This window comes from Boleophthalmus pectinirostris, unplaced genomic scaffold (genome assembly GCF_026225935.1).
Source record: "Boleophthalmus pectinirostris isolate CB_2022bp ecotype Guang Dong unplaced genomic scaffold, ASM2622593v1 HiC_scaffold_6, whole genome shotgun sequence".
In the NCBI taxonomy this organism is placed as follows: Eukaryota; Metazoa; Chordata; class Actinopteri; order Gobiiformes; family Gobiidae; genus Boleophthalmus; species Boleophthalmus pectinirostris.
Window position 1 is genome coordinate 26,482,570 of NW_026571447.1, and position 22,865 is coordinate 26,505,434.

Below are 22,865 nucleotides of genomic sequence, written 5' to 3' on the forward strand. Positions count from 1 at the left end.
ACTGCTCCATAGCCCGAGCAACCAAGGACTTCTCCAGCATAGTAAACAATTCACTTTGCCTCAGCCAGTCCAAACCATTGACTGGACTAAATAAGGCTGTTATTAGATGACCTGAGGCTGCGCCCAGGCACTCCTAAGGCAAGGCTCAATGATATTACTTAATAATAAAGAGATGCAACAGCAGGAGACAGCGAGCACTCACTAAGCGAGAACTATAGGACTGGTAAAGGTGGGCACCCAGTTACATTTACTTGATTAACTTTGTGAAGAAACTGTAGTTTTCTGACACCATACTTGATTAGTATTGTATTTCAAGTACCAGTATTCTTACTTGAGTAAAGGTTTCCTCAAACAGTGACTACAGCATACAAGTGACACATGTATTATTCAGGGGTGTAACAATATTCAAGTCTCACGATACAATATTGTCAAGGTATGAACCTCACAGTATGATATTTATTGTGATATTTTGTGGAGGCTAACAAACTTGTTAATGTGCTACTATTTCCTCTTAAAATGCCTCGACAAGACTTAATCCAAAGAAAGAAGACTTAAAAGTGCTTAGAACTGTTATTTCTTCTTGTAATCTACACTGAAATGGAGCAAAGGATCATGGTCTATGTAGTTCCCTCTGTCTTTCTATTGCTGCATCATAACTCTTAATTTAAACAAAGACACCTGTAATTCGATATATTGTGATGGTTCACGATATTATTGTGAGAACTTTGACGATACAATATCACAATATTTTGGTTATCAAAATCCCTCGATATGATATTTTGACGATATTCATCTCAAGGTACAATATTTATTGCGAAAACTGTGAATATGCCACTTTTCCCTTTAAAGCCTTAAACAGCCTTTGGTACTGTTATAATAGGAAGAATTAAGATTTAAAAGTACTTAATATGTTATTTTTTCATGTAGTCCGCACTGACAACACTAAAGGATCATGGTCTATGTAATTCTCTCTGGTTTTTAGCTATTCTGTACCATGGGATGGCAAGGCAAGTTTATTTATATAGCATAATTTGTACACAAAGTAATTCAAAGCACTTTACAGAAAAAGAAAGACATTAGAATCACCATAAATAGTCATTTAAGCAAGCACTTGTATTTTGATATATTATGATGGTCCACGATATTATTGTGAGACTTTTGACGTTATCGCGATATTTTGGTTATTGTTACATCCCTAGTATTATCGGAAAAATAGTCAGTAGCCTTAAAAAGTATGAACAAAGACAATTCATGATGAGTAAATAATTTGTTAAGAATGATAGTTATTTTAAAGTGCAACCAGAACTACAAATCATAAATAGACTTTATATCCAAACTGTTAATCAGTACTCAGATTCTCCAAATGTTTTACTCTTACTTGAGTAACTGTCATTATTTTCATTCAGTAAGGTTACTCTTACCTGAGTACACATCTGAGCTGCTCTACCGTCTCTGTCGCTGGCCTGATCCAACCACACAGACTTGCCCCACATCAGGATAAAAATAAATAAATAAAAATATAGGTCTATAAAATGGGTGCTCCATGAGATTATGCTAAGGGCTTGTTGGTTATTTTCAGAAGCGATAATTAGTGTCTACAGACGTCAAATGTTTCTCCCTGGCTATGCAAATTACATCTCACATGACAACTATTAAACAGCATTAAATCAGCTCAGAGAGTCTATTAGCTGCAATATTTGGACAAAGCTATTTAAAGGAGCAGATAGGAGAATATGGGAGAGGAGCAGAGGGGCACTTCCTAGCGTCAGCCAGGATTACCGGCTCCCCTGAGCAGCACGGCAAATTGTACATTATTTTCCAGAAATAAAAATGCAAGAGGAGTATTATAGTATAGGATTAGGATAAGTATAGGTCTATTGTGGTCCGTCATTTCTTAATAACAGTCTCCCACAAAAGAAGCGTGCTATTTGGTATTTATTACTATATGTGGTGCTGCACTAATGAAAAAGTAGAACACGCTTTGCATTTCAATTGAGCACAGGATTCATGTATGATCTTAAAATAAAATAATCCTTTTATGAATTTACATCCTCCTACTGGTGCATTTTAGGAGCAGAGAACATTCTCTTAAAGGAAAACACATCTTATTTTATCCCAGTGGTCTTGAAAATAAACCAAGTATTCGTTGTTTTTTATTCATACATTAGCTCTAATATTTTCTCTGAGCTATTGTGTTACAATTATGTGACTTTTGGATCACTTTGGTTATTTGATTATTTATTTTTGGCAAATAAAAACAATTGCATTACTGCGTATAGTGCTCTGTTGGCTGGGATCTTTCATTGACAATCAGATATCCTGCCAGCAACGCCAATTACGTGGTAAGTGAGGCAGTTTGTAATGTATTAAGGAATTTGTATTTTGATTAAACTTTTAAAAATAAGCCATCCAGATTTTGATTTAACATAATTAAATGCTTGAAAGGGCAATCGCAGAAGTGCAGTACAAGCCTGGGATTTCTTATGTTACCTAATACATAAGAAATGACACTCTGCTCTCTTCTCAGGTCAAACTCAGAACCAAATAGATTAGATAATATTTCTCAGTTATTCAGGGGTGTAACGATATCCAAGTCTCACGATACGATATCGTCACGGTATGAACTTCATGGTAAAATATTTATTGCGATATCCTGGTAAAGTTCATGATTAGGGATGCAAGAATATCCAAATCTCTCGTACGATATTTTCACGATATACCTATACGATATACACGGTACGATATTTATTGCGATATTTTCTGGAGGCTAACAAACTGTTAATATGTTACTTTTTCCTCTTAAAATGCCTTGACAAGACTTAATCCAAAGAACGAAGCCTTAAAAGTGCTTAGAACTGTTATTTCTTCATGTAGTCTACACTGAAATGGAGCAAAGGATTATGGTCAATGTAGTTCCCTTTGTCTTTTTTTTTTTTTTAACTATTGCTGCATAACTCTTAATTTAAGCAAAGAGACTTGTAATTTGATATATTGTGATGGTCCACGATATTATTGTGAGAATTTTGATGATAGAATATTGCGATATTTCAGTTATTGTTACATCTGTTTCAGTTGTATGTGTCTTTCCTCATTAGCAGCCATATTTGTTTTGATATGAAGAGACAATGTGTTTCGAACTGGACTATAGGAGCAGGACCCAGACTACACTTCTTTTTACAATACAGAAAAACATGTGGTCTTGGTTGACCAGGCTAGGTCAGAACCAAAGGTAAAACATTTTTTTTAAAATGACAAAAGGAGGAGACATAGAAATTGAAATTTACCCAGTCTTTTAATAGACTTATGACTTCAGTTATACCTGAAGTGACTTTGTAATCCCCACCCAAAATGATCACATCTTTAGCAAAAATCAGATTTGACTTTGATGTCTGTTTCGTTTGGTTGAGTTTAATTCTAAAAATGTGCCTCCAATACGTTTCATATGTGGCGTATTGTGATGAAATCGTGAGAAACGGAAACCCCCTGATACTGCAACTGCATGGTCATTTACTGTCAAGATCCCGCAACTCTTGGCTCGTGTTGTGAAAAGCATTTCATTCTCTCTTTCTCCAGCCAGACTTACTAAAACCAAAACTTACTTGAGCATTTGAGTGTGTGTACAGTTTTCACTGAGGAGGATATGAGATAATTGAATTATACCGCAGATAGAGAGGGTTACAGAGGTTAATATCCTGCATGCACTCTGCTCCTCTCCGGACGCTCTAATTGCTTTAAGCACATTAGGAACTTTATTGACTGTGATGGCCTTTTAAGACATTACATTTGTGCTGCTTAGTGTCAGAAGGGAGTCAGCCTGTTACTGCTTACTGTCTACTCCTATCTTCGTCTGCTGCTGCCGTCATGCCTTCTCTCCTTCCCCTCTCTCTCAGCTTAATTAAAGTCCCCTGTAAATATGATGAGATTTGTATAGCCGCTCCAGCAGAAGAAGGAAGGGCATGATGGGTTGTGATTGGCAGGCGATTAACTCCTCTTAACCTGGCAGATTCAATTCATCCTCAGCGGAACAGGCACGCTAATGATTCTATAAAAGCCTTATTCATATGTCAGAATCTGGAACAAGACAAAAAAGAAATGCTATCTCCCCCTCACTTGTCTTCTGCTAAGATCAATCCCCTCATCCACTACCCCGCCGTGGTTCTCTCCATTTTCAACCCTTCTAGACCTCTTAATAAGGATGGAGGTGAACGGAAGGAGTTATTAAAAAGTCCACAACCGTCCTCCCGGGAGCGCTAAAGAGGAATTATATGCAGCTAAGTGCACTTACACACCTCAGATTTCAGTCATTTTGCATGGCTCGCATCTTACTTTCACACCACTAGCAGAAGAAAACCGATGATTATTCAGACAAAGAATGAGATGACCTCCTTACACTTGAACATCGTCAAAACTGGGTCAAGAATTACAGGAAGTAGTGGGTATAAAGTATAACAAATATCCGTAGTCGCAGTAGATTAGGCCTATACACAGATGAATGATAACAGCATGGATCAATGTCTGCTGTCCCTCGAAAAAGAGCTATGTTCATAAATTACAATAAAGCACCAAGCCTCTTCCTTCTCCCCCAGCACATACTCTCTCAGCCAGCTCAATTAGTATGAATGGAGATGTATGGCTGTGGAGAGGGTGCGTCTTGAGACTACTATGTAAATGTCGTCTTGCAGCTGTCCAGTCCCATCACGGGGCAGATGGTAGGAGCAAGAAAAGAGGAAATCAATTTGTTAAGCTAGCACTATCCGGCTAATGAGAAATCAAGTGGCTCGACTTTTCACATGAATCCCATCATGTCCATTTCTGGTCTGAAAGAGAGATGTCATTAGCCACTCTGACTGCACATCCTAGAGGAGCCTACACTCTGAGCTGAGCTTCAGTGCCTTAGATCATAGTCCCACCTGGTGGCTAGAGGCATTATTGCAGTTGTAGTTGAAATTATTTCTAAGTTTGCAAGGGTTAATTACACAATCTTCTTTTGGGAGTTGTTTTTCAATATAGCTAATTATACTAATGGTAAATGGTAAGTCTTTATTTATATAGCGCTTTTCACAGACATTTTTTGTCACAAAGACACTTACAGAGCATTATTCAGAATTATTCATTTACTCTATACCTGGTGATGGTAAGCTACTGTTGTAGCCACAGCTGCCCTGGGGCAAACTGACAGACGGTCCCTCCGACCACCACCATCACTGACGCACACACCACTTTCATACTAGGCAACGTGGGTGAAGTGCCTTGCCTAAGGACACAATGATTGAATTGATTGTATTTAACTGACCTTGACTATCAGTTGTTCTTGGAGACCTGTAGCATGTTTTGGGTTGATGGGGGAAACTGGAGCGCCCAGAGGAAACCCATCACATGTCTGGGGTCAGTTCTATGTTCCCTCAGCCCTATGTTTCCTTATTTCTAAGATTTTTCTGATTTGTACACTAAAAAAAAAAAAAAAAAAAAAAAAACATAAAAATTTAAAATAAACAATATCTAGGTATGTTAAAATGCAACTTAAATTAAGAACATTTTACTATTTTAAGTGTTTTTTTTTTTTTTTTTTTTGTGTAGCAAGATGTATTTTCATATTTTAACTATAAAAAGTCTTGTTCCACTAGCAGATAATTTTACTTGTAAAGTGAAATTTACTCAAATAATGATAAAACTTTCTTAATTCAAGTCATCTTAACTCAGGGCTGTCAAACTCTAATTCACAGAGGGTCAAAATTAAAAGTCATGGGCCAAACTAAATACGTATTGAAAATTTTCGAACAAAATCTGCATGTTTTCTCTTCTTTCAAGATATGTAATGTTAAACTTTTCTTATTAAAATAAATGTTTAATAATAGTTTTGCTTAAACATTGAATCCAGAACAAGCAAAATATAAAATAATAAACAAAATTTAAATAAACAATGTCTCTATAGCCTTATCTGTAGCAGGCCAGCTCTAATACATATTTGATATGATCTCACGGGACAAATATAATTATATTACGGGCCAAAGTTGGTCCCCGGGCCTGAGTTTGACATGTCTGGGTTAGAGAGCTTGTCCACGATTCCAGAAGTTGAGGTTTGAACCCAGTTCAGACCAAGTGCATGCTGTTGTTGTGCAATACTTTATAATCTCAGACAATATGAACTACATAGAGCGACTGAGGCTTTATGTCTTGTCATTATGTCTTGTCATATACACTGTGCATTGAAAATGTATCTCACAAACTATAGTAGCAGCGGCAGTGCACTTATTTTGATTTATCCACTTCTGCCAAATGATAATAAAGTTTACAGTCTGGACCTGATCCAGTTAGCCACAGCTCTGTACTTGCAAACACCGAGCAGTTTGCATGCGGCACTTTGTCGCTTATACTGTAATCACCTGCACAATCTAAGGGCATTGGAAAAGGGCATATTTTATTTGCAAGGCTGCACCAAAATACATAGGTAGTTTGGAGTTATGAGATGTACAGTAAAATGAAAGGTTATCCATTTGTGAGGTTTTTGCATAAAATGTCCTAGTTCCATAAAAGTAATGTGATCTATTTTTGTGAGTGATGAATATGTCACAGAGAGAATTCTGTAGCTCATGTCGAGGAGGAGAAGCCTGTGAGCACAGTGAAGGATGGGGATGTGCCTGTCTCGGCGTCAGCTGTGGTGGGGACTGGAGATGTATCAATCATTGCATTTTCATCCCCGCCAACTTCTGCCAACGCTCCTGTAGAATGGCTGGCTAGACTCCTTATTAGTTAGATTAGTTAATAAGTTAATTAGTTATATTTCAGATTTCGCTCATAGTTTTCTATGTTGTATTTTGGTGAAGTTTATCATTTTAATTCCTGGAGGGACATGGGCACCAGATGTGACTAACAGAGAGCTACTTCCAAAATTGATATTCAGCCTCCATATGTTAATAATGGCCAGACGTCATCCAATGTACACAATAGACTAATAAAAACAAATGACAAATGTGAAATCATTGTTTTCTCCTTTTGCATAGTTTATTCCTGCATTTTGGATGAAATGTGCTAATGTGCCCTCTTCCTGTATTTTGTAGTTTTCTTCTCAAGTTTTTCCACTTAACTGATGTAAAACTATAATAAATATTTACCACATTTACTATCCCATCAAAGTAAGTCATAAAATATTAAAGCCGGTCATGTGTGCTTTTAACTTGATGGATAAAGACCTCTGAATATTTTTCCCACTAGGAGGCGGTGCGTACTGCTTCAGAGTAAGACCTGGACAAGCTAGTGTAACAGCGCCATCTGCTGGTGATGATAGAACTGCCAACTCATACTGCTACTCTCAAGTTACAAGTCACATTTGTTGAGAAACACTCACTCACAATAAAACTATATGTTTAAAGCAATAAAACACCTACAGTATTGATACATGCATTGTCATACTGTAGATGATTGTTTCTCAAAGACTGGTTCGCGACACTCAGGTGGGTCGCAAGAGATTTTTTGGGGGGTCGCCTTGTCACAATTTACATGTAGGTCTGCAGTATACAGTTCTGACACATGAGGGAGCTAGTGAGTCAGCAAATATATTATCATCATTCTGGATAAGCATTTTATCACAATATCTTGTACTCAGTAGGGCCATTATTTCTAGGCTTATTCCTTTCACTACTACATATATGTGTAAATTGGGATTTTCAGTGCTCAGAAAAATGAATCCAAAGCACAGAAACAAACTGAATGCTGCTCCTGACCTGCTGCTGCGCTCCTGGACTGGAATGAGCTACAAAAACAAAGACAGGTCCACCTATCTCATTAGAAATGTTGAAATGCTAAGAAATGTTTTGTACAATTTCTAATCTTTTTGTAATTATTTTACTGATTATTTTGTTCCAATATTGCTGGTTCAGTTGAATGTTGAAAAGAAAAAGAAATGGGCTACATTTACTGTCCAAATATGTGACTTGTGGATCCTTTTATTGCTGGTTTAATAACTGTTTTTCAATGTTTTAACTTGAGTTCAGAGAGACACGAGCACTCAGGCAACAATAAAATATCCTCATTAATGTTCAATAATGGTTCAATCCACGTTTATTTTGTGATTTACAAATAATGTCTATTGATTTGGTTCGCAAAGGTGGTCCCCAGAAAAAAGTTTGGGAAACACTGCTGTAGAACAATCAAGGCAAAAGCATCTCTATGGAGACTAGCAAATACTGGACCCCCCACAATTAAAGTTACATAATACACCTTTAGGTTTGGTTGAATAAGGTGTAATCTTAGAATCTGTGTAACTTCTGAAACAACAGCTATGGAAACTTCTGATGAGGAGACCTACATTGTCAGCATGTGTCCTCTTATCACTTTTAGTACAGACTCTTGGCACGCTGCACCATGACAGAGCAGATTGTGTGGACTCCTGTTGTTACGAGTAACACTACTCTTTACTTCCATCTGGCACAGTCACAATGCAGCCTTTTATGGATTTGTCTCACAGAGATGATGTCAGCAGTGACCTCATGGGGTCCCCTCTCATTTGTGGGTTGCTTTTCATACTTCTCCTGGTCCTGCGCAGGGTTGGATGCAGCAGAATGAAACTACTTCAGAGGGATCAGATGTCATTAATATAGCTGAGCAGCTGTTTCAACATATCAGGATTAAGAGGAAGTGAAAGAGAAAGAAAGAAGAAGAAAGGTTTTAAGACCTTACACGCCTCTTGCTTGGTGAATGCAATGGGGAAGTCAGGTAAGTAAAAAAAAATCCACCCTTAGGACTTGCTAAACATGCTAAAACATGCTTTTCTTCTAGCCATTTCTTCATGCTTTATGCCAGCATGTAAAATATTAGATTCCTTTCCTCTTCCTATTTGCTGCTGGTAAGTCTTGTAGGTTTTCTTCTGGAGCAGTATCTTCTTAAATAGGTCCTTTGTGTCAGAGTGAGTGACAAGCACGAGTGGCAGGCAGGGATGTGCTTAGCTCAGCTCTCATTTCTATAGACAAATCTCTGTCTTTTGTTTTACAGCCTCCAAGCAGTTTGCCGAAGAGCTGCTCCACTCCCATAATGAGTACAGGAGAAAACACCAGGCTCCTCCACTGAAACTGAGCAGCAAAATCAGCAAAGAGGCAACACGGTAGGTCCAAAGATGCCAGCAATATAACAGCCTATAATACTGTCACTGCTAGAAAGAATAAATAGTAAGACATCCTGCCTCATAATACATTGTGAATGACTTAATACACAGAATTATTGTGTAAAATGTTAGCAGTCTACAGTCAGCATCTGTCAGATCTAAACATGTCTCGAACAGGCAGGTACATCTGTCTTTCTTGCGTAACAATTATTAGCAGAGTCAGTCATATTCACATGGGGATTGAAGAATTTGCCATGTTGTTTTAATTTTAATGATCATATTTTGTTAGACATTTTATCAAGATTTACACATTTTGACTTTTTTTTTGTTATATTGTTTTATAAAGCATATATCCTGACACATTAAACTTTGTATTTTGAGGTAAATTTGCTTGATTGTTTAACTTGATATTCACTTTCACATTAACAAGTATATTTATATATGTAGCCTGCTTTATCCCAGAGCAGCTCTATACACAAAGAAAATACTTGATTGGTTTTGGTATCCAGGACTTTCAGGATTCACTTCCACTAAACTGAAATAATCATTTACACTTACATTTACACAGTTATGCAGAAAGTTTGGCAAGCACAAGAATCTTGAAACACAGCGTTGAGTCCACCAGAGGGAGCTGTGGAGAGAACCTGGCCTGGGCGTCCTATGATCAGTCAGGTAAAATGCAGTTTCCTTAAGTTACGTCTTTACTGTTGGGAATGACTCAAAGTGAGACGCTGGGGCCTGTTTCCACTTTAAGCTCTCAGACTGAATGAGTCACTGAACAAATATGTGCAGTGTGGGACCGTACAGCTTCTCAGAGTGCAGCTTATGGGTCAAGAAAACTACGAAGGGACAAAAAAAAAAAAAAAAAAAAAGATTAAATTAAAACATAGCCAGTATGACAACAGAGAGAGAGACTGAAATGGGAAAAAATGTAAGAAATTGCTGTGTTGTGATTCAGCGATTACAACGGTTTGATACTGGATACCAATTTCTCTACCACACCTGTTTTTAGTAAATAATTATACTTACTTTACTACCACTTGGTCATGTTCTGATATAAAACTTTTTTTTTTCGTAATCATTAATAGTAGTATCTAGTTTCAGTACCACTTGTAGTATTGATTAGTGCCCGGGTATTGATACCTACTCCAACTCTACACAGACCCAGCACAATTAATAAATCCGTTGTGTATGTTTTTCAGGTAAAGACGTAACAGATCGCTGGTACGACGAAGTAAAACAATATAACTTCAAGCGTCCAGGATTCTCCTCAGGCACTGGTGAGATGTTCAATTCATGGACTCAAAAAAAAACCACAATAACAAAAACAAAAACAACACTACACACATTTCTTTGGCTATTAATATTTGTTAAAACATGTTGGATTTGTAAAGTCTCTTGGAATAAGAAATCTTCAGTCCATCGGCACAACGTTAAGAAAAAAAACTATATCAATAACTTAAATTTCATGCAAACTGTAGTGTTCTAATACTAATACAATTCTGTGCGTACTCATTTACTCAGATCAGTTGTCCTTTCAGAGTAATGTCAACTATGGTTTTATTGTATGTTTTTTTTCCAAGTGATACTGTGCATAGTGAGTCTACCTAACTTGCGCTGATTCGTTTAATGTGATGGAGATTAGAGTTTAAGAAAAGCAAAGAGATTCTTGCACGTATAAATATTTAAACTGTTAAATGGGACAAGCTCACATTCCTGGTCTTGCTCCTCCCCAGGTCACTTCACTGCCATGGTGTGGAAGAGCAGTAAGAAGCTGGGCGTGGGTAAAGCCACTGCTCAAGATGGCTCAACGTTTGTGGTTGCCAGATACTTTCCTGCAGGGAACATAACGAACCAGGGCCACTTTGAAAGCAACGTCCTGCCTGCAACACACACCCCACCAAAGCCTCTGGACGTGTAACTGGCAACTGCACAGTGAAACTGGGAGAGAACCACTTCAGTTTAAGGACTAAAGAAGTAGCAAAGTAGTTTGGTGGGGCATTTAAAAGTGGACTATTTAATGTGTTTCCATGAAAGTGTTAATGCTTTTCTTGGAATGTTCCACAGTTTGGCATTAAACTATTGTACAGTATCTTGAATTTCTCAAAAATACAGTGAAAATGTGCATTCCTCCTCCCCCATAGATCTGACATGTAACTTGGCGTGGTAGGACATATAAACTAAACATATGCTTGCCTCCAAGGAGATGGATCAGTTTAATGTCATACTGTGGAACTTTCCAGACAATGCAGTAACATTTCCGTAGCAAACAGGTGGCGTGCCCTCCACCAGAAAACTTTTAGCACCTTTTAGCTTTGATATATTACACTTCTAACTCTCTAAAGATATTACATGCACTTTAGAGATGGCATTTAAATTTGCCCTTCAAGTTCAGTGAAGGCAGCAGAGATGACCTTGCTTTGCTCTTTAAGCAAATTTTACTTTTAGTGCAAAAAGCAGCAATGAAAGTATTCTAATAAAATGAGTCTTGTAGGTGAGTTCGAGTGACAAAAGTGTGTGTTTTGACCCAGAGTTGTGTGGTCAGTCAGTATGTTTCTAAATGTATTTATGTATTGCTTTAACATTTCAGGATTTGCAAAAATGTTTACACAGAGCCTGTAATAATACACTAAATTATGTCATATTTTACTTAAATGACCTTTTTAACCAACATGTTTTGTATGAATTATCGCCATCTCTTGTCCTGCACTGTTTTGTACTCTGGCTTTAACTACTTTTGTATAATAAAAAAGTGCCAAAAACAAAAGAAGTTTATTTTTCTTTTACTTCTCAAATAGAAAACAAAAATAAAACAGAATAGGTAAGTTATAAATTATGCTTTAAATTGTGTAACTTTTCTGCTTGAGGGTCTGCTCGTGTGTGTCCATGAAGATGATATTATTTTGCCTGGGATGTTTCACAAAATACTGTGAGTTGATTCACTTTTCCACAGGTCTGACATATAACTTGGCCTTGTGCTAAAGGCCACATGGAACATTCCAGGCAACACAATATCATCTCCACAGACACAAGCAGATGGTCGGTGGCGGACCCTCCACCAGAAAAGTTTCATGAATTTTAAAAGCGAAATATATTATGTAGTATCTCTTTATTTGTCATAGAGCCTTGATCTAACATTAGAATTTATAGGCTTCCTTGTAAATGTTTAAAATAAAAGTTATTCACAATGAAACAGATTTTATTAAGCAGATACTGAGGGCGCAACACATAATAGCAGCAATACCAAACAGAAGAGATGTCTTAGGCTTTTGGCTGGAAGAGTTCTCACATGGTTAGCTCCTGAAAACAAAAAAGGTAGTTCAGTTAGTACCTGGCGCCATCTTGTGGGGATCTACTGTACTGCCCTGTAGCTAAGGTTACTGCTCCATGACTCACCACTATCTGACATTTACCCTTGGTCTACCCTTTAGCCTTGACAGGATAATTGACCTGCTGTCTGCTACATATCTGCTCTTCCTATTATTCTAAAAATGAAGCCATTTTAAATTTTCACAACATAAATGATGAATGTAGTGCCCAAGACAAAATGTTTTACTCTTCAGTATAAGATAATAATGAATACAGTAATTAATATTACAGTAGCCACTGGAAATTAAAAACTAAGCATGTTTTCATATATGAAAATATATGAAATAGATAGTAGAGTAGACCTATGTCTGGTGGTAGCCAGAAGGTCAGTTAAGGTCTTACTTGGTACTTGGTGAGAAAACTTAGAGAACCATTATTATAGAATAATATATAGACCTGTAATATGTTGTGTAGAAAATTCAAACGACCAAAGTCCCAGCTGAACTGAATGTGTGTGTCAAATATAAAACTCTCTTTTTATGAGCTTGGTTTGTCAAGTGTTAATGCCTTCCCTCTCCCTCTGCCCCCTCCCTCTCATGGTAATGCCTCTGCCCCTCCTCTTTCTCACCATGATGGCATTCACAATGTCGTTCTTGTTGTGTTTGAGTGCGCGGACAGCTTTGGACCGAGACACATTGGCCTGAGCCATGACCAGCTCGATGTCCCTGTGCTCCAGGCCGCCCTCGTCCACCTGAACAACACAAAAGGTTACAATGTCATCATTTTCAATCAAGAGGTATAATAATAAACCACAAAAATACAACTAAACTTGGGTAATAAGCTTAAAAAATGTCAAAACCATAATAATAATAATTAAATCAATAATAATATGATTTTGTGAAACGAGACTAGCCAGATTTGCACTACATACAAGTTTTGTACTCTACTTACTTTAGGTTGCGTTCAGACTCCTGGTTTAGTTTGGTTTATTTGTGGGTTTATTCCAAGCGAATCTAAATTGTTATTGTATTTTACTGTACTTACTCTACTCTCTTTAGTATCTTAATTTTTCTTTCTTATTTTTATTTTAATATTTTAGTTAAACTGTTGATGCCTGTTGTTGAAATCTTATTTATCTTGAATATTTTAGAAACAATAACCAGTTACCTCTTCTTCCTCTTCGTCATCACTCTCCTCTTTTATACTGAGCCTGGGAGGGACGGGTGGGGCCAGTGGAGTGGATGTCACAGGAACTTTGAACTTCTCTGCAGCAGCTTTGTGGGCTTGTTGGGATAGGTCCTCAATCTGATGAAAGATCATTATTGTTTGTATATGTGAGAAATATGCAGAGGGGATAAAAAGGTGAATATAAACGTGCCTTCGCTTCTCCAAACACTATATAGATATCAGACGCAGGACTTTTGAAAACATCTGGTCGACTGATGACAAACAGAATACTTTTGGACTTCCTGATGGTAATTCTTGTCACACCATGGACTGGCTTTAGACCTAGTTTAGACATGGCCTTCGGTGAAACAAAGAAGCAAAAATTAATTGAAAAAATATCAAAAATGAACTACATCGGACAGTTTCAGTTGCTATGTGTCCAACCTTGCGAGCCTTCTTCTCACTGCGGCTTTGTTTGGGTCGACTCAGCCCTTCACTCGCAGATGAGAAAGACTGAAAAGTGAAGGCCAAAAGGTTAATTGCATTGTAAAAGAGAAAGAAAGAAAGCAACAAAAATGCATTGGCAAAGATTATGATAAAAATCCAATTTGTAAGAGTGTTTTGACTGGACTCACATGATGCTCTGGCCTCATCGGCTCTGCGTCCTCCAGCTCTGGAACTGACTCCTCGCTCTCAGACTCATTACACGAAGTCAAACCTTGAAAGGAAAAATGAAAATTACAAGAAGATGCATTCATATTAGAGAAAGTTGATATTACTGATGAAAGAAATACACATAAAGAAAACTCTAACCTGATGTTTTTAGCGCTATAGTGATAATAATTTCTACAACTGCCGTATTCTTTTTTATATAAAGGCAGGCACTACTGGCACACATTTCAGCCTACGCCTTTTCAGTTTTTCTGCATGTAAGGTCACTGCTTTAGGAATAAGTTTAAGTCTGTAACTAGCAACTAAAAACAAACTATTTCATCTTTTTAATGGTCAAAAGTCCTCCAAATGGTGCCTGTAACAGAGAACTAAAACAGGCTTCTAACAAGAACTCACAGTTGTTTTTCAGAGCAAGGTCACATGGATCTGAGTTTCTGTAGCCGTGATTGACAGGACATCCTCCGTGTCGGTCCATCATTGAAGTGTATGGCTGGATTGCTTGTTGCCTTGAGTCATTATGGTCAAGTTTATTTCCCACAATTCCTTTGGGCTGTGGTCTGTGTCGAGGCAGTCTGCTGTCATCCTCACTGTCTGTATCTTCTTCAGCCAGACCAGAATCTAAAATAAAGCAACATAATTAAACAGAAATATTCAAATAATCTATAAATGATGTATATTTTTGACACTCACCAATCAATCTGACTTGTTCTTGCTTGATTTGTTTATGAGTTTCTACCTTCGTTGCCATTGCAGTGGTGTGGGAGGTGAACAAGGCGTCACATTGTAGATTTGAATCCACTGACGACTCCTGCGTTGGTTGTGAAAGGTTGAGTGGTGATATTGACGTCAAGGAGACATTTTGTTCCTGATAACTGCGTATTGGAAGATTTGGAGAGGGGGTAGTGCATTCCTCTGAAATGAAGGGTTGTGATTCCTGGATTGGTGTGGGGAGATTGTCTTCTGGTTTAGCTGATGCTGATGATGTTGAGTTTAAACTTGATGAACAATGGCTGGTATCTACATTGTTGTCATTGATGTCAACCGTGTTACACCTTGGATTAGAAGACAGTGGTTGGTTGTCAAGTTGTTCCTGCATTTGATTAGAGGGTGTCTTACAGTTATCGTTCAATGACCCTTTTTCTGTCGTACTTTGAAGGATTTTATTGTTATTGTCTGAAACTTCTACCAAACTGTTTGTGTCTTGGTTCGCCTCAGGACTTGGATCAGTCCCGTTACCCTTCTGTGATGCTTTGGTCTTCTGCTTTCCCCTCCTCCTGTTTTTACCAGGTTTTTTATGACTAGTTTGTGACATATTTGTTTCTGTATCAGTTCCTTCTCTTTCATCCGGATCATTTGCTTTACAATGTTGACCATCATCAGGCTTTGGTTTTTCATGTTGTACAACTTTCTCATTTGCATTGTGTCCACTGGGGACTTCCATACAGAGGTCCTTCTCAGTTACTCCCTGAGATTCATCATTATTATCCATTTGATTTTGTTGGACTGATCTACATTCAACAGACTTACACTTCGGGGTGAATGAACCAAAAGACCCTTGGAGCCAAGACATTGCTGTATTCGGCTCATGGTGTGGGATATTTTGACATGTTGACTTTGCCTCTAAGCATACGGTTTGACTTTCAGTTACTACTTTCTTTTCCGGACTTGTCTGTGGGTTTTCTTCAAGAGGAATATTGGAAATGGACTCTCTTAAACCAACACTTTGCGTTCTAACCTCTTCTGACAATGCATTCAGACCTCTACACATAGATATCTGCAGTGTTTCAAATTCATTATTATTCTGACAATCCTTCCAAGTAAACGTATTTTCAATATCTACATTTCCTGTCTCTTCTTGTGTTTGAAGACTATCATCTGTTTCACCGCCTAGATCTGATATTCTGAACTGACTTGGCAATCCCTCATCTGGCATTTCATCCTTTTTTTGAATATGTCCATTATTGTCATTTTCATCCAAAACAGAGTCAAAAACATTGTAGTTTCTTTGCCCTGTATTGTTGCTTAGATCCCCACACAGTTGTTTGCTATTACCACACAAGGTCATCCCAAGAGAGTGTCCGGTTGCCCAGATATTGTACCCATCCCCTGAACCAAGTTGTAAGCTTATTTTCTCATCGCACCACGTCCCAGCTCGATGACTAATATCTGTTTCGGAGTTTTCCCTCTTAGGTGAAATTGCCAAGGGCGACGAGCACCCAACAGCACCCAGAATCCCTTCATCGGTCATCAACAATGTGTTCTCTCTTAGATTCTCTTGGGTAGAATCCTTTGACCTATGTTCAGGGGTTAAGGATGGGGTTACGACCTCTGGAGTAATAGCTACAGGGATGTTGCTAGGGTTTGTATTAGTATCTTTTGGGTTTGATAGAAGTAATGGTCCTTTGTTTAAATCATTGGTCGCAGTTGAGGTCAAAGACTCTTCCAAAGTGTTACCGTACTTCTGATTAGCAAACGATTTGGACAACAATAGCCTCCCTGTTTCCACGGCCCTCTCTTTCTGAAACTGACGAGGTTTTATCAGCAACTTATAAGAATCTCTTTCTGGTTCATCTGTACTTTCTTCTGTAATATTGTTATTTGATTGTACAATGACTTCTTGAGGTTTTGAGGCAACTTCTTCAACCTTCGCCTCAGTTGTCAAAGTCAAAGGTTGTGATCTATCCAGCATTTCTGTACATTTTACAGAAGTAGCACCAAGAGGCATGAACGTTTGCATGACATTGGTTGTAGTGTATGTATTGGTGGTGTTTGATAAGAAAGATTGTTTTGATAATCTTGACATATCAATTTCAGCTTTAGTTACACTTTCATTTAAGGGAGTAGAGTTCTCCAAATCACTAGATGGAAAGCACAACTCTTCAGCACTCAGTGTGTCATCTGGACTCGTGTTGATTTGCAAGGATTTATCGGTAACTAGATCTTGCTCGGCTTGCGTCACTTCTGATACATTTAGGGTTTTGCCCTCTTTTTCTGAAACTGCACTGATCTCAGACTGGTTCAGACTCTCTGCGTCTTGACATGAGCTTGCAGAAGTTTCAACAACTTCTGTATCAGTATTGAGCTCAGGATTGTGATCACCTTGTTGAGTTTCTGTCGGTTCTTGTATTTGTGCATGTTGCTCAGTGCTATACACACGCTCATCTTCCTCGCCATTAAAAGAGGCAGAATCCAATGAGTCATCCGTATCGTCCTGGTAACAGAAAGACTCATCCAAGCCTTCGTTGATTGATGTTTCAGAAAGCGAGTGGAGAAAGGAGCTGTCCTCATCTGTTGGATAGTCATGTCCTTTGCTGTCTGAGTCTTCATCATCGTCATCGTCATCGTCGTCCTCGTCACATTCAACATCATCGGCATTGCCCTGATTTTCCTCCCCAACCACTTCCACTTCTACATTCACTTCCTGGTTCACTTCCTGGTTCACTTCCTGATTCACTTCCTCGCTAAGCTCATCGTCAAGACAATCGTTACTTTCAATACCGTAGTCTTCGTCGTCTTCGTCATCTTCATCAACGTCAGCTTCCTCCTCTCCAGCTCCGTAAGCGTCATTCGTCTCGTTTATGTCTTCTACTTCCTCCTCGGTGGGGAAAAGCATGATCTCCATCGAATCCGCCCTGAAGATGAGATTTGCGTGAGGGGGGAACCCAAGAAGGGACGCAGGAATCATTTGGTCATCATCCAGGATATTGTTGCTGCAAGCCGCCTGGGAAAGCATGGACAACCCAGAGTTAAGTCTTTCGAAGGCGTCCAGTGAGATTGTTGGGGAGTCGGGGCTGAGATTGGTTGAGGTTATGGTATCGGGAGTTAATGCTGAAGATGCTAAATCAGAGTCTTTCTGTCCATATGTTTCTTCTGATGAACATGATTCTAGCTGCAGTTTTAAACCAAGGGATCTTGAGTACTGCGCTGACCCCATCCCGGTTACTTCAACTTCAGACTCTGCTCCATCCTCTTGGGAGTCACTACTACGACTACTACTACTTCTTAGAGGGGAAATATCTTCAGTCACCCAACTCGGACGACAGCTTTCTCTTGAAACCTTGATCTCTTCCTCAGTGTTACTCTCTTCCTCCTCCAAAATGGCCGTTCCACTTATATCTGAAATATAGGCACTTTCTTCTGATCTACAGTGGAAGAAGTCTCCAGCTCTGCTTTCTTTTTCTGGTGTCGAGCGAACCTTATCCTCACCATCTTCATCTCCTATTTCTGATAAGGATCCGACAAAGCAAGCGGGAGCCTCTTGCGTTTCTTCTGTGAGGAGGGGATTGGGTGAGGTGGAGGGTGAGGTGGAGGAGGTGTAAGATGATGCCCGGCTATCTCCCTCCGCCGTCATATAAGATCCAGAGGAAGAAGTGAGGGGAGAGCATAGGTCCTCACTATCTGAAGGCGAGCCAGGAGAGAGTGGATAGGAAGGTGACCCTGGATATGAGTGATGTTTGAGGTGGGAAGAGCGCATTTTGATTGGGGTGGACGGAGCGGTGTAGTACAAGTCGGGGTCTCGAGATGAGGGTACACCAACTCGTAATGGGTCCACGGCAAATATGGGTTCGGAGAAGGATAAAGTAACAGGGCAAACGAGCTCGGAGAAATGTAGGGAAGGCACTTCATCTGGAGAGTGAGCCTGCTCTCCTAAAGCGTCATCTGGGGTAGAGGTGTCTGTGTATGATGAAGAGGCTGGGAGCAGAGGGGTGAGGAAAGGGGAGGGGAAAGTCACAGGAGGCTGTGGATCAGTGGAGTTTTGGTGCGGCTGACTTTGGCTTTCAGTTTTGTCTGTCTCTGTGTGAGTTTCTGTTTCATGTAAACGAGTTACTGGAACAGACTGATGATGTGTTGTAGTTTGAGATTTCTCTTTCTGTTTTTCTGGACTTTTGAGCAATGACTCCTGACCCATCACCACTCTTGTGTCCACTGTGTCCATTTTATGTGGTTCTTGGTAGTCGCTTTCCACTTCTGAACCAGTCAAGACCTAAAAGCAAAATATTATTTATGCAAAACATCAGCGAGTAACAACATATTAATTATTACAACATATTTAAAGAATATTAATTTAGTTGCTGTTTTTGGGTAAAGGTAACTTGGGACTGTAAAATAAAAGTGCAGTAGTAACAATTCAGAATAAAGAATAAAAACTTGTTTAGCAGGAAATAGTGACATATATTTAAAGGTTCACTATGTAACCTTTTTGTTGAAGGGTATGTCATCTGCTATGCTAGTCTTAAGTTTAAGTTTTGCCAATATAGAGACTAAAGTTTGGGCATTATGGGTAATGTTTCCAACTGTATTTTAACCTCTACAACATTCAATCACACACCTTGATCCTCTCCATTTTAACTGGAATATGGCGCCCACATGGTCCATGGCCTCCCAACTTCCCGGAAAGCCTGGGAGCAGGTCGTCGGTCTGAGCCCTCGGGCTGTGGGCGAGGCGATTCTGAGGACCTGCGACTCACATTAACCAACCTGGGGCCGAAGGGAGAGGTGCATGCTGGGAGGAGCTTTTGAGGAGTACTTGGGGACGGACTTGAGCCAGTGTCACTCGGAGAGGATCCACTATCACTTGGTGTAGAGTCCGCCAAGGAGTGTCTAGTTAAGTCTAGGAAAGGAGAGGATAAGACTGCATTAGTTACGAATTACAAATGCTACAAGTAAACATGCACTCTCTTTATGTTCTGTCCTTTTACCCCTAAAGGCAGCACAGCAACAATGTGACTGCCTGACATTTAGTTGGGACGAAAAAAGTTATAAGTATTATGTAGTAGTATGATTAGTAGTATGAGTTATAATAATTTGGCTTAAATGTATTTCCATAAGCAACCAATGTACAGTACAACAGTTCTTACACTGTTCACTGCTCTTACATTCTTTGAGCTAAAATCATATTAGGTCACATGTTAAATAATTGTTGAAAATTTTAATTGAAAGTTAAATTTAACACCGGTACGGCACCCTACAAGCCAACCACTTCTAGCCTTTATGACAATAGTATATTGATGTTATTTATGTTCATTTAGGGAAAAAAAAAAAAGTCAAATTTATAGCACAAATTCACAGAGTGTAAGGATTTACAACATGGTCAGGTGTAACATTAGCCCATGGGCTGATACTAAAATATGTTGTCATGTTCAAACCAATTTACATACTACACACAGTACTGTATTGTACATAAATCTGTATTTTCGTCATTGCAGTAAGCATGTAACAGAGCCACCCTATAATGGTCCACATAAAATGGAAGGATTTGTAATAAAACAGTGAGTAATCCCCCAGGTGATACTGTGATACGAATACAGTGTTGTCATTCTTAAACCAAATGTCATTTTCACAGTGCTATATATGAGCTTAAATGACTTTACAATCAATATTCTGCTCATTGCAGTAGGCAGATAACAAAGCCAACCTTTAAGTGGGCCATTGCTTTCATATGACCTCAGTTCAAATGCTGATTGGCTTCTATCACACACCAGCTCATCTCAATGCTACCCTCAAATACACATACTTCCTGTTTCCCTGGAGCTAAGGATCACTTGGTAATTCACTTTCTTTTCTAAGCTCTGTCCTTCTTTCAGAGGCAATATGCTGCACCCATTTTCTGCCTTTTGCTATTGGTGCATATAGAGCGTAGTTTAGAGAGAGAGGGAGCTTGTTGTTTTTCAGGACTGGGTATATTTTCTCTGGGGAAAGGCAGTCAAATCAGACACAGTGTTGGCTGGAATAAAGAGCAGGATGCAGAAAAGCGCACTGGCCGAAGCTGCGTCACTAAATCTGCAACTCCAGCCTGAAGGGAGCCTCTGGTTTAACTGCAAGGGAAAACGGCAACAACACCAGTCTGAATTATTTACTCTCAACAAACCACACAGTACTAGAGCAGCTTTCAGTTGTTGAATTTGGATGAATTTATCAAGGACAATTCACACAAAACATTGCACAAATGAGAAAATATGTTCCAAGGTAAATAACAAAGTTGCCAATTTCCACCAACAATCCTTGTTTCCAAAATTCTACCACAGGAAGCACTCAAGCACATAAAAAAATCAACACAGGGACACATAAGTAGACAATAAATACTTGGTTTGGTAATGTCAGTGTTGAGGCAGTGTTGTGTTAACCTTCCACAATTGAAATGATATCAAGATTAAGCACTTACGAACAATAACAGCGGCTCTTGATCAGTAAATGTGCATACAGTGCACTGCCAAGCTGCTGTGTCATGTTCATGGAGAGGGGGAGGAAGAGGAGAGAGGAGGAAGAGGTGAGAGGGAGTGAGGGAGGAGAGAGGGAGAGTGAAAACTGCCCAAGCCGCCTGTGAATATGCTCTGAAGATGAGGATAGGGATGGGGCAAAAACACAACAGGAGAAGTCATGTCAGTGTTTGGGTTTCGTGTAAGTGAACATAAATAGGGGAAATTAAACTGTTACTTTAGATTTTGGATTTTAGAGACAGAGTTCAGGACATGGGTGGAGACTTGTGAGAGCATAATATTAGCAGTGACACAGCCTGCATTGAAGTGCTGCTGAATCATGGCGTATGTATGAGATGTCAACACAATAAAGACATGCTGAAAGTAAACAACCTTATAGCCCAAAGTCCTACCTGGTCCAGGGAGCTCTGCGTCCTCTGCTCCCAGCTCGAGGTGTTTGTCGGTGGGGCCAGATCTGTGGATGCTCTCCCCGGGCATGCTTCACTCTTTGGCTCTGTGTGGCTCTGACGCACCAATAAAACATACAGCCGTGCAGACAGTGAGTGAAAGAGAGAGAGGCAGGACGAGGAGGAGGAAGAGGAGGAGGAGGAGAGGGGGAATCAGAGCACGTGACTGTCCATGAGTTTGGGTATAAAGAGAAAAAGGAGCGGAGGCAGAGGCTATGGTGTTGCTGCAGTTGTGATGCTGAGTCCATTTGAGAGACAGAGAGAACGAGGGGTGAGCCGCAGTGTACTCTCTCACTGCCCCCTCCCTCGTCTCCTCTCTCTCTCCCTCCCTCCCTCCTTCTCTCTTCCCTTCTCTCCTCTCTTCATCTTTATTATCCGTCTCTCTACCAGGATACAACTGGATCTTGAGAGATGATGTCAGCAGATTTCCACTGTCCTACTCTCAGTACTGCCCTCAACCTTGAAGGAAAGTACCAGTACTGCAAAAACAAGACAAAAGTGAAACAACAAAAATCAAAGCAGTGATGACCAGAGAAAGAAAAATGAAACACATGTAAAGGCGCACTATGTAACCTTTTTGGTGGTAGATCAGTCACATGTTATAACTTGTATTTATTTATTTACAGGTGCTTTTACTGCAAACTAAATAAATAAATAAATAAACACAGGTTAAAAAAAAAAAAAAAAACATCTCCACTGAAACAATAAAACTGTTGACTCTTCACCGGAAACGTTACACAGTGTACGTTTAAAAATGTAAAGGCATGTATGTAACTTTTATCATATCTCAAGGGAGCATCAAGCAACGTTTCCATGGTAACCTATTCCTCCCCAATAGCAGCTGTGCAATACACTTGCCCTCCAAAAATACACAAATAAAAACAGAACAATTGTGTTTTAAAATGGGACCAGCCTTCTGTGCCTTGAGACTGCTGATCCATCTGCAGAAGATGCCATG

General features: G+C 39.3%; 2 protein-coding genes across 2 annotated transcripts; one reads left to right on the plus strand and one right to left on the minus strand.

Annotated features, from left to right (window-relative positions):
• Window positions 1–7,686: 7,686 nt before the first annotated feature.
• Window positions 7,687–11,858, plus strand: glipr2l (GLI pathogenesis-related 2, like). Its single transcript, XM_020937514.2, has 5 exons — window positions 7,687–8,712; window positions 8,989–9,097; window positions 9,666–9,769; window positions 10,300–10,377; window positions 10,834–11,858. Exons 1-5 carry the CDS (start codon window positions 8,700–8,702, stop codon window positions 11,016–11,018), a joined length of 489 nt encoding a protein of 162 aa, XP_020793173.1. The 5' UTR covers window positions 7,687–8,699; the 3' UTR covers window positions 11,019–11,858.
• A 6-nt stretch (window positions 11,859–11,864) lies between these two features.
• Window positions 11,865–22,462, minus strand: nacad (NAC alpha domain containing). The gene is made up of 10 exons (XM_020937390.2): window positions 21,854–22,462; window positions 19,575–19,855; window positions 14,936–19,229; window positions 14,642–14,863; window positions 14,209–14,291; window positions 14,018–14,086; window positions 13,785–13,931; window positions 13,574–13,711; window positions 13,035–13,157; window positions 11,865–12,397 (listed from the first exon to the last, which is right to left on the minus strand). Exons 1-10 carry the CDS (start codon window positions 21,936–21,938, stop codon window positions 12,383–12,385), a joined length of 5,457 nt encoding a protein of 1,818 aa, XP_020793049.2. The 5' UTR covers window positions 21,939–22,462; the 3' UTR covers window positions 11,865–12,382.
• Window positions 22,463–22,865: the final 403 nt, after the last annotated feature.